Consider the following 12,217-nt stretch of genomic DNA (forward strand, 5'->3'; position numbering starts at 1 on the left):
TGCTGAGAAGAATGTATATTCTGTTGATTTGGGGTGGAGAGTTCTGTAGATGTCTATTAGGTCCACTTGGTGCAGAGTTGAGTTCAATTCCTGGATATCCTTGTTAACTTTGTCTCATTGATCTGTCTAATGTTGACAGTGGGGTGTTGAAGTCTCCCATTATTATTGTATGGGAGTCTAAGTCTCTTTGTAAGTCTCTAAGGACTTGCTTTATGAATCTGGGTGCTCCTGTATTGGGTGCATATATATTTAGGATAGTTAGCTCTTCCTGTTGAATCGATCCCTTTACCATTATGTAATGGCCTTCTTTGTCTCTTTTGATCTTTGATGGTTTAAAGTCTGTTTTATCAAAGACTAGGATTGCAACCCCTGCTTTTTTTTTGTTCTCCATTTGCTTGGTAGATCTTCCTCCATCCCTTTATTTCGAGCCTATGTGTGTCTCTGCATGTGAGATGGGTCTCCTGAATACAGCAAACTGATGGGTCTTGACTCTTTACCCAATTTGCCAGTCTGTGTCTTTTAATTGGACCATTTAGTCCATTTACATTTAAGGTTAATGTTGTTATGTGTGAACTTGATCCTGTCATTGTGATATTAGCTGGTTATTTTGCTCGTTAGTTGATGCAGTTTTTTCCTAGCATCGATGGCCTTTACATTTTGGCATGTTTTTGCAATGGCTGGTACCGATTGTTCTTTTCCATATTTAGTGCTTCCTTCAGGGTCTCTTGTAGGGCAGGCCTGGTGGTGACAAAATCTCTAAGCATTTGCTTGTCTGTAAAAGATTTTATTTCTCCTTCACTTATGAAACTTAGTTTGGCTGGATATGAAATTCTGGGTTGAAAATTCTTTTCTTTAAGAATGTTGAATATTGGCCCCCACTCTCTTCTGGCTTGGAGAGTTTCTGCCGAGAGATCTGCTGTTAGTCTGATGGGCTTCCCTTTGTGGGTAACCCGACCTTTCTCTCTGGCTGCCCTTAGCAGTTTTTCCTTCATTTCAACTTTGGTGAATCTGACAATTATGTGTCTTGGAGTTGCTCTTCTCGAGGAGTATCTTTGTGACGTTCTCTGTATTTCCTGAATTTGAATGTTGGCCTGCCTTACTAGGTTGGGGAAGTTCTCCTGGATGATATCCTGAAGAGTGTTTTCCAACTTGGTTCCATTTTCCCCCTCACTTTCAGGCACACCAATCAGATGTAGATTTGGTCTTTTCACATAATCCCATATTTCTTGGAGGCTTTGTTCATTTCTTTTTCCTCTTTTTTCTCTAGACTTCTCACTTCATTTCATTCATTTGATCTTCAATCATTGATACTCTTTCTTCCAGTTGATCGAGTCAGTTACTGAAGCTTGTGTATTTGTCATGTATTTCTTGTGTCATGGTTTTTATCTCTGTCGGTTCGTTTATGGCCTTCTCTGCATTGATTATTCTAGTTATCCATTCTTCTATTCTTTTTTCAAGATTTTTAGTTTCTTTTTTTTTTTTTTTTCCCAGTGAGTATGAATTTATTATTTTAAGTTGTTTGAAGGAGGCCCTGGGCAACTCCTTTGAGCAGGTGATTGTCTCCATTCATTCCCTGCCCTCCACACCTCACACACCCCCAACAGAGGTTCTCAGTTACTGGACAGAGCACTCCCTCTCCCCACACCCCAGCCATGCCCTCACCTGGCTACAGGGCCCCCATGGGGCTCTCTGTTCGGTTTGCAGCTGGGCTAGGGTCTGAGGGACCAGGAATGAGGGGCTTGGGGGTGCCTGGGGCCTCCACGGCTCCTCTCACCCGCTGGGGGGAGATGGGGTCTGCTCCATTCATTGCTGCTATCTCTGGCTTGGATGGCCCATCAGGAGCCTCTGAGGCAGGCAGATCCATGGGCTGGGGTCCTGGTGAATCCTTAGCGTCAGGGAGGTCAACCTGCTTGGGCAGCGTACTCGGGGAGCTGACTTCCCAGGACACCTCAGCTCCAGCCCTCTTGCGGGTCTCAACCGGCAGCTCCTCAGCAGGAGGAAGGCTTCTGGCCAATGCCAAGTCTGGCTGGGCCCCTGGCTCCTGAGAGTGCACCACCTCAACTGGGGGTACTGAGCCAACATCAGAGGCTGCTGGATCCTGCTGGGTGAAGAGGGGGCCTTGAGCTGCCTCCTGGACGTGTTCCTCAAACCCACCCTGTCCTTCCAGGACTGGCCTCTTGACAGTACCTGAGTGGGGAACAAGGGTGTGGGGTGGGCCCTGGTAGTCTGAGGGAGAAGTGGGTGGGACCCTGCTCTTGGTTTTGGCCTTCAGACCCTCATCTCTAGGTGGCTGCTGTCCCTGTTGGCCTCCATGCTGCAGGGAGGGAGGAACTGTGGCTACCCTGAGTTGAAGTCTGGGAGTTGTGGGGATGAAAGTGAGAAGAGGGTGGCCCACTGAGTGTGGAGCCACTGTTTCTTGCTCCAGAAGCTCTTGTGAATCCAGAGGTCCTGTCCAGCCATGGGAGCTTTGTCCTCGAGCCATCTGGAGGTCATCAGTTACTGGGGTCATTCTCTCTGAGCCCCTTGGGCTGCTTTGTGCCCGTACAGGGCTGGGCCAAGGGGAGAGGCTACAGGCTTCTCAGGCATCTTGTCAGCAGGGGCGTGGCGGACATCAGAGTTCCTGTGACTCTCAGCTCTGGGGTTGTCCAGGAAGATGTCAAACGAGTGGGGCTCTGAGCCCAAAGAGCCCTTAGGGTGGGCTCCAGGAACCATAGGGGTTTTGGAGTTTTCAAGTGGCCTGGGAAAGCCCCTCCCCAGGGCAGGGCCAGTCCCCAGGAGTGGCAGCAGCAACAACAGCAGAAAGCCACATACACAGCCCCATGGGCTGGAAGCCACGGTCTACTCCGATGCCTGGGCCTAAAGCCCCCACCTTCCAGTCCTCACAGGATGAGCCTCTCCTCCTCCTCCTTCTCCTCCTCCGTCTCCGCTCTCCCTGGCTCTGCGCCTTCCCGCAGTGTGCTAGATGGGGGTGGGCGCCGTGCAGGCCTTGTCGCCTGTGCCCGTGACGGGGGCAGCAGGCCACGCTCCCCGCCGGGGCCCTGCCATCGCCCCCTCCCTGGGCCAGCTCCTCAAGATTTTTAGTTTCTTTGCACTGGTTATGTAGTTCCTCCTTTAGCTCTGGGAAGTTTGATCGACGGAAGCCTTCTTCTCTCAACTCGTCAAAGTCATTCTCCATCCCACTTTGATCCATTGCTGGCGATAAGCTGCGTTCCTTTGGAGGGGGAGATGACTCTGATTTTTTGAATTTCCAGCTTCTCTGCCCTGCTTTTTTCTCATCTTTGTGGTTTTATCTGCCTTTGGTCTTTGATGATGGTGACGAACTGATGGAGTTTTGGTGTAGGTGTCCTATCTGTTTGTTAGTTTTCCTTCTAACAGTCAGGACCCTGAGGTGTAGGTCTGTTGGAGATTGCTTGAGGCCCACTCCAGACCCTGTTTGCCTGGGTATCAGCAGCAGAGGCTGCAGAAGATAGAATATTGCTGAACAGCGAGTGTTGCTGTCTGTTTCTTGCTCTGGAGGCTTCGTCTCAGGAGTGTACCCTGCTGTGTGAGGTGTGAGGTGTTGGTCTGCATCTAGTGGGGGATATCTCCCAGTTAGGCTACTCAGCGGTCAGGGACCCACTTGAGCAGGCAGTCTGTCCATTCTCAGATCTCAACCTCTGTGCTGGAAGATCCACTGCTTTCTTCAAAGCTGTCAGACAGGGTCATTTACCTCTGCCGAAGTTTTGTTTAGCTATGCCCTGTCCCCAGAGATGGAGTCTACAGAGACAGGCAGGCCCCCTTGAGCTGCGGTGGGCTCCACCCAGTTGGAGCTTCCTGGCGGCTTTGTTTACCTACTTAAGCCTCAGCAATGGCAGGCGCCCTTCTCCTAGTCTCGCTGCTGCCTTGCAGTTAGATCTCAGACTGCTGTGCTAGCAATGAGGCAGGCTCCGTGGGCGTGGGACCCTCCTGTCCAGGTGTGGGATATTATCTCCTGGTGTGCTGTTTGCTAAGACCCTTGGTAAGGCACAGTATTAGGGTGGGAGTTACCCGATTTTCCAGGTGTTGTGTGTCTCAGTTTCCCTTGGCTAGGAAAAGGGATTCCCTTCCCCCTTGCGCTTCCCAGGTGAGGCAATGGTTCACCCTGCTTCACTCTCACTGGTCGGGCTGCACCAGCTGACCAGCACTGATTGTCCGGCACTCCCCAGTGAGATGAACCTGGTACCTCAGTTGAAAATGCAGAAATCACCCGTCCTCTGTGTGGCTCGCGCTGGGAGCTGGAGGCTGGAGCTGCTCCTATTTGGCCATCTTGCTCCGGGAATCCCAATCTCTACTAATTTTTAAAGGCTAAAATATGCTATTATTTTTGTGATTTTTTTAGTAGTCATTTAAAATTCTTTCTTATTGAATTAATTAAATAATTTTTAGAGATGGAGTCTTGCTATGCTGCCCAAGCTGCTCTGCAACTCCTGGCCCCAAGTGATCCTCTGGCCTCAGCCTCCTGAGTTGCTGGGATTACAGGCATGAGCCACCATGCCCAGCTCAGAAGTCTATTTCATATCACATGTATAATAATAATTTAATCACAAAGGACTGTACATTTAATAATGTTTATAAAAGCTAAGGAGATCAAGCAAAGATGTGTGAAATGTGTCAAACCTTCAATCCTCTCAGTCTGGTATTTACTAGTGTAAGAAAAAAATTAAAATGTATAACTTGAATTACAGTTGACTCTTGAATATTCAACATAGGGATTAGGGGCACCGACCCTTCCTCAAGTAGAAAATTTGCATTTAACTTTTGACTCCCCCAAAATTTAGCTACTAATAACCTACTGTAGAGCACAAGCCCTATGGATAATGTAAACAGTCGATTAACATATATTTTGTATGTTACATATTGTATTCCTACAATAAAGTAAGCTAAGTAAAAGAAAATGTGAAGAAAATCATAAGGAAGAGAAAGTATGTTTACTGTTTATTTAGTGGAAGTGGCTCCTCATGAAGGTCTCCATCCTCATCATCTTCATATTGAGTAGGCTGAGGAGGAGGAGGAAGAACAGGCTGTCTCAGGGGCAGCAAAGGCAGAGGAAAATTGGTATATAAGTAGACTCACACAGTTCAAACTAGTGTTGTTCAGGATCAGCTGTATAATCTATCTTAGAGAAAAGGTTTCACTTTTTTTTTTTTTTGAGACGAAGTTTCCCTCCTGTCACCTAGGCTGGAGTGCAGTGGCGCAATCTCAGCTCACTGCAATCTCTGCCTCCTGGGTTGAAGCAATTCTCCTGCCTCAGCCTCCCAAGTAGCTGGGATTACAGGCACCCACCACCACGCCTGGATAATTTTTGTATTTTTGGTAGAGACAGGGTTTCACCACGTTGGCCAGGCTGGTCTTGAACTCCTGACCTCAGGTGATCTGCCTGCCTCGCCCTCCCAAAGTGCTGGGATTACAGGCATGAGCCACTGTGCCCAGTCTTTTTTTTTCTTTTTGAGATGGGGTTTTGCTGTGTTATCAGGCTGGATTTGAACTCCTGGCCTCAAGGGATCCTCCCACGTCAGCCTTCTGAGTAGCTGGGACTACAGGTGCCTGCAAAATTTCACTTTTGAAAAATATGGGGCAAGTTCAGTGGCTCACGTCTGCCGTCTGTAATTCCAGGACTTTGGTAGGCAGAGGTAGGATGATTGTCTGAGCCCAGGAGTTGGAGACCAGCCTGGACAATATGGTGAAGCCCTGTCTCTACTTAATACATTTTTAAAAATTGAAAATAGAAAAAGAAAAATATGGCCGGACAAGGTGACTCACGCCTGTAATTCCAGCACTTTTGAAAGCCAAAGCTGGCAGAGCACCTGAGGTCTAGAGTTTGAGACCAGTCTGGCTAACACAGTGAAACCTTGTCTCTACTAAAAATACAAAAAATATTAGCTGGGCATGGTGGTGCACGCCTGTAGTCCCAGTGCACTCCAGACTGGACAACAGAGGGAGACTCCATCTCAAAAAAAAAAAAAAAATAGTAAAAGAAAAATGTGATTGCCCCAATTTAAATTGAGATTAGAGGTAATGCATATGTCAGCTAGATTTAGTCATTATACCATGTATATATACTTCAAAATATTATGTTATACACAGTAAATACATACAATTTTATCTGTTAATTTAAAAAATTAAAAAAAACATTTAAAACTGAGGTTACCCTTTTTGTGTTGGGCCATTTATTTACTAACCAACCTGTTTGAGGAGCTTGATGTTTTTTTCAGCTTATATAGACAACAATTTTGCTGAGTGATAGAGAGTTTGCTTATATATTAAGGACAGAGAAGCTAAACACAGGGACATAAAGTTATTTTATCCATCGTAAACTCTAAAGGGGAGTATAAATCTAAAGTGGTTGATTCATGCTCCTGGCTTTTCGCTACTAGATAACCCTCTCTCCTACTCTTAGGTAATAACATGCATAGCCAAAATTAAGCCTCTTATGTTGCCTTGGATTCTGTTACTTTAAATAGGCACTCACCAGATTATAATTTTGGCTTGTTTGGAGATTGCTTGAGTCTGATACTAATTTTTTTCTTTCCCCCCCTACAAAATTATAATGGGCAAGCTAGAAGTCAGGAACAATTATTCCAACAGTACAATTAAATGGGCTTTTCTCCTGGCATTTTTCTTGCCATCTTTAATCATTGTTTGAGTCTGAAGTTAAAGGAAATAGTCATAGAAGAAGAATTCTTCAGAGAGAGAGAGGAGAGTGAGTCCATAGTTTTCCTCAAACAGAATAGATACTTTCCAAAACATTTTCCAAAAACTATTATGTAAGCTAACATTGCTCGTTAGAAATGAGGCCTGTGGAGAGGATATAGACTTGGAGGATGATGTTTGCTTAGAAGGGAGCTAAGGCAAATAAACATCTTGAAGTTTCTAAGATTTCAAGCCTAATTCAATAATGGGATTATGGCTAAATTGCTAAACTTAAAATAATTGCCTTATGAACAGTCATATTGATTATGACCAAAAAGCATGGAGGATTTGTGTTCTATTTTTAGAGTAGATACACGATCTTTGTTGGGGAGGCTGAGGGATGCATTTAATCAGTCAATTTTCTGAAAGTATAAACTGTGTGATGTATGGATGTGAGGTGAGAGAAAACAGTTCCCTATCTCCAGAAGCTCTTAGCTGCACAAGTAAGGAAGAAAACAATGCTATTGTCTGAATGTTTGTGTCTTCCCAAATTCACATGTTGAAATCCTAACCCCCAATGTGAGGCGTTAGGAGGTAGGGCCTTTGAGAGATGATTAGGTCATGAAGGCGGGCACCTTATCAGTGGGATTAGTGCCTTTATAAAAGAGACCCCAAGAGAACTAGTTCTTTTCTTTTACCACCTGAGGACACAGTGAGAAGGTGCCATCTATCATCCAGGAAACTAGCCTTCACCAGACAATGAATTTGCTGGCACCTTGGACTACCCAGCCTCCAGACTGCAGTAAATAAATTTCTGTTGCTTATAAGCCACTCAGTTTATGGCATTTTGTCATAGCAGGCCAAACAGACTAAAGCAATTAATACACCTAGAATAATATTGCAATACTAAAAGGTGTGGGACCAGTTACAAGTGCCTCTGAATTCAAAGTGGGAAAGAATAGACAAGTGAGATTTCTGTGATTTAAAAGAGGTGTTAGAAATTGTATGTAAAGGCCAGGCTCCATAGCTCATGCCTGTAATCCCAACACTTTACAAGGCTGAGGTGGGCAGATCACTTAAGTCCAGGAGTTCCAGACCAGTGTGAGCAACATAGCGAAACTCAGTCTCTATTAAAAAAAAAAGAAGAAAATTAGCCCAGTGTGTTGGCACATGCCTGTGATCCAGCTACTTGGGAGGCTGAGTGGGAGGACCACTTGAACCTGGGAGGTGGCGGCTGCAGTGAGCCATGATTGCGCCACTGGACTCTAGCCTAGATGACAGAGCGAGACCTAATCTCAAAATAATAATAATAATAATAATAAAAGAACAAGATAAATTGTATGTAGCAGGGCGTGGTGGCAGGCACCCGTAATCCTAGCTATGTGGGAGGCTGGAGGCAGGAGAATCACTTGAGCTCGGGAGGTGGAAGTTGCAGTGAGTGGAGATCGCACCACTACACTCCAGCCTGGGTGACAGAGCGAGACTCTGTCTCAAAAAAAAAAAAAAAGGAAAAAGAAAAAGAGAGTGAGAGAGAAAAATCACATGTGAACTCTGGAACAGAGAACTCAGGTTCAAAATCTGGCATGTGGCCAGGGTTTAAAGATGCTGAATCCAGGCTGGGTGTGGTGGCTCACGCCTGTAATTCCAGCACTTTGGTAGGCCGAGGCGGGTGAATCACCTGATGTCAGGAGTTGGAGACCAGCCTAAACATAGAGAAACCCCATCTCTACTAAAAATACAAAATTAGCCGGGCATGGAGGTGCATGCCTGTAATCCCAGCTACTCGGGAGGCTGAGGCAGGAGAATTGCTAGAACCTGGGGGGCAGAGATTGCGGTGAGCCGAGATGGCGCCATTGCACTGTAGCTTGGGCAACAAGAGCGAAACTCTGTCTCAAAAAAAGAAAAAAAAAAAAGATGCTGGATCCAAAATATACTCAGATCAAGACTGATAGTTTTATTCTGTTGGCTACCGAGTGGAGTGTTTTCAACCTTAAGGTTTTTAGATGGAATTGAGAAAGATTACAAATTTGTAACATAAAATCAAGTTCATCACTGAGTAGCCAAATTTTTTTGATGATTGAAAATTATGCATACTTTGTTTCATTTCTCTTTTTTTATTTTTTATTTTTAGAGACAAGGTCTCTGCTCTGTCACTCAGGCTGGAGTGCAGTGGTGCGATCATAGCTCACTTCCACCTGCAACTCCTGGGCTCAAGCAATCCTCCCACCTCAGCCCCCCAAGTAGCTAGGGTTATAAGCACATGCCATCACACCTGGCTAATCCTTTCAGTTCACAGTTATTTATACTCTTAGACTATTTTGAATGTATGTATGTGCAGCATTATGTATCTCTAGGATTTTATTCATTGATATATCCCTGGAACATTACCTGGCATATAGTAGGCATTATAAGAATTATTGAGTAATTAATGAATGTTCATGCATCCATGTATGTATATGCATATATGTGTAGTTATTCAACTTAGTCACACTAGTAAGTCATAATAGTTACAAATTTGAGTGATTTATATAAGAATAGCCATGATTTGCAATGCTGATCATCTTTTCTCACAGAAACACACATGGACTTAACAAAGAAAGGTTTTGAATTACAAAAAGCAATAGATGCCTGTTGTCAATTTTTTAACAATATAGAAATATGAAAAATAAAAAATGGAAGCTGTTCACATGTTTTCATGCACAAACATGTATGCAGATGTATACACTTTATTTTTATTTTTATTTTTATTTTTTTTTGAGACGGAGTCTTACTCTGTCCACCAGGCTGGAGTGCAGTGGCGTGATCTCGGCTCACTGCAAGCTCCGCCTCCTGGGTTCACGCCATTCTCCTGCCTCAGCTTCCCTTGTAGCTGGGACTACAGGCGCCCGCCACTGTGCCCGGCTAATTTTTTGTATTTTTAGTAGAGACGGGGTTTCACCGTGGTCTCGATTTCCTGACCTTGTGATCTGCCCGCCTCGGCCTCCCAAAGTGCTGGGATTACAAGCGTGAGCCACCACGCCTGGCTACACTTTATTTTTAACACAAAAATAGGAACTGTGTATTTTTCTTTTCTTGCTTTTTTTTTTTTTTGAGATGGAGTCTCACTGTGTTGCCCAGGCTGGAGTACAGTCTCATGATCTTGGCTCACTGCAACCTCCACCTCACAGATCCAAGTGATTCTCCTGACTTAGCCTCCCGAGTGGCTGGGACTATAGGCGCGTACCACCAAGCCTGGCTAATTTTTTGTATTTTTAGTGGAGACGGTGTTTCACCATGTTGGCCAGGCTGGTCTTGAACTCCTAACTCAAGTGATCCACCCACCTCGGCCTCCCAAAGTGCTGGGATTACAAGTGTGAGCCACCACTATTCTTGTCTTTTATATTCAGCCATATATTAGATATTTTTTCCATCAGTATAACCTCATTCTTAGCATGCATTGTATTAGATATGCCAGAATCTAACCACTTCCTTTTTTGTCTTTTTTATTTTTATTTTAAAAATTGTTTATACTTTTTACTTTTTATTTTTAATAGAGGCAGGGTTTCATCATGTTGCCCAGACTGGTCTTCAACTCCTGGGCTCAAAGGAACCTCCTGCCTCCCAAAGTGCTGGGATTACAGATGTGAGCCACCACACCCAGCTACTTCCTACTTCCTATTAGTAGAAATAAGATCGTTTCCACTTTTTAAATATAATGAGCAATGTTTCAGGGGACGTTGTTGTACACATACCCTTTACTTGCATATTTCTGTAGGAGAAATTTTGAGACGCAGAATTGATGAATCAGAGGGTATGAGTATTCTAAATTTTGATAGAAAATCTGCATTTTAATTGCTATTCATATACTCTTGATTTCAGTTTGATGAGAAGGAACCCAACCAACCCAGGAAAATACCTTCTGCAGAAGGCTGCTAAGATTTCTTCCTCATCTTGGGCCAGGTGTGGTGGCTCATGCCTGTAATCCTAGCACTTTGGGAGGCTGAGGCAGGTGGATCATGAGGTCAGGAGTTTAAGACCAACCTGGCCAACATGGTGAAACCCCATCTCTACTAAAAATATGAAAATTAGCTGGGTGTGATGGCAGACGCCTGTAATCCCAGCTACTCGGGAGGCTGAGGCAGAGAATTGCTTTAACCCGGGAGGCGGAGGTTGCAGTGAGCTGAGATTGCGCCACTGCACTCCAGTCTGGGTGACACAGTGAGACTCTCCTTCTCAAAAAATAAAATAAATAAATAAGATTTCTTCCTCATCTTACGGACTGATTTCCAGGAGACCCTACCTTAGCTGCCTGAAGCTCTAGCGCAGACCACTGTCACATCCTTAAGAAGAGCTACTTCTGGGACTTTTTCTAGAATATGGAATTATATATTTCTTTCCTTTTAGATTTATAAGTTTTTTTTTAACTGGACAGGATCTTAGAGACCATTTCTCTTATTTTGAGAGTAAACTTTTGGTTGAAAGTTAAAGAAAATAACTCAAACTGGCTGAAACAATAAAAGGAATGCATTGGCTCACATTAACTGACAAATTCTGGATATTGAGTAGGCTTCCTGTATGATTTGAGCCAGATTTATAATATAATCTGCTTTTCAGTGATATTCTTGGCTCTGCTCCATTCCATATATTGGCTTCATCCTTGGCCTGGCTTTCCTTGTAAGGCTACTGGTAATTTTGGGACTGTGTATATCCTATTTACACCCAAGGTGAGAAGATGTTCCTTTCTCCAACTATCAAACAAAAGTTCTGAACCTCATCCTAATTAGAACAGCTTAGGATAATTGTTCATCCCTGAGTCAGTAACTCTTACAAGGAGCATAGGTTCACAAAGACTCACCCTAGAGCTAGGTGTAAGCCCAATCCTATCTGAACGACTTGAACACTAAACAATGAAGGAGGAGGGGATGGATTCTGATTAAACAGTCACCTACTAGGGAGGAACTTCCTTTCCTCTTGCGTCACGTTTCCATGTAGAGGGACTTCTACTACAGTAACACTGTTGGCCCCCACTTCACCCCTCCCCTGCCTGCTAGGTTAGCAAAGTAGTCATGGTCTTCATTTCTCCATTGGATGGCGCTAATCTTATTAAAAGTAGCAAGCATTGGAGAGTCTTCCATTTTCTTTCCACCTGGGCCTTACATGGGACAGCAATACTGAACTAAATGTAGATGCTCTACAGAGTCAAATATCCCCTTCAGTGACCTGAGCCAGGGTTTGGTTAGCAGGAAGAAAAGATTGGAAGGATGGAAAGTAATGTAGTAAACCTTCTTGGCCACAGACCTGCTCTTTCTTCAGATCAGCTTTAGCCTTTTTTTTTTTTTTTTTTCAGATAGAGTCCTCTCTGTCACGCCAGGCTGGAGTGCAGTGGTGCTATCTCCACTCACCACAATCTCCGCCTCCCAGATTCAAGCGATTCTCCTGCCTCAGCCTCCTGAGTAGCTGGGATTACAGGCATCCACCACTGCGCCCGGCTAATTTTTGTATTTTCAGTAGAGATGGGGTTTCACCATGTTGGCCAGGGTAGTCTTGAACTCCTGACCTCAGGTGATCTGCCCACCTTAGCCTCCCAAAG

At 44.5% G+C, this 12,217-nt stretch overlaps 1 protein-coding gene across 1 annotated transcript; it reads right to left on the bottom strand.

Annotated features, from left to right (window-relative positions):
* Nucleotides 1-1,520: 1,520 nt before the first annotated feature.
* On the bottom strand, nt 1,521-3,045 carry LOC117090891 (proline-rich transmembrane protein 3-like). Its single transcript, XM_033223491.1, is given in 3 exon segments — nt 1,521-2,508; nt 2,511-2,838; nt 2,977-3,045. Coding segments are annotated over 3 exon segments (1,239 nt in total). The 3' UTR covers nt 1,521-1,666.
* Nucleotides 3,046-12,217: the final 9,172 nt, after the last annotated feature.

Source organism: Trachypithecus francoisi, unplaced genomic scaffold (assembly GCF_009764315.1).
Source record: "Trachypithecus francoisi isolate TF-2019V2 unplaced genomic scaffold, Tfra_2.0 Lachesis_group11, whole genome shotgun sequence".
Lineage (NCBI taxonomy): Eukaryota > Metazoa > Chordata > Mammalia > Primates > Cercopithecidae > Trachypithecus > Trachypithecus francoisi.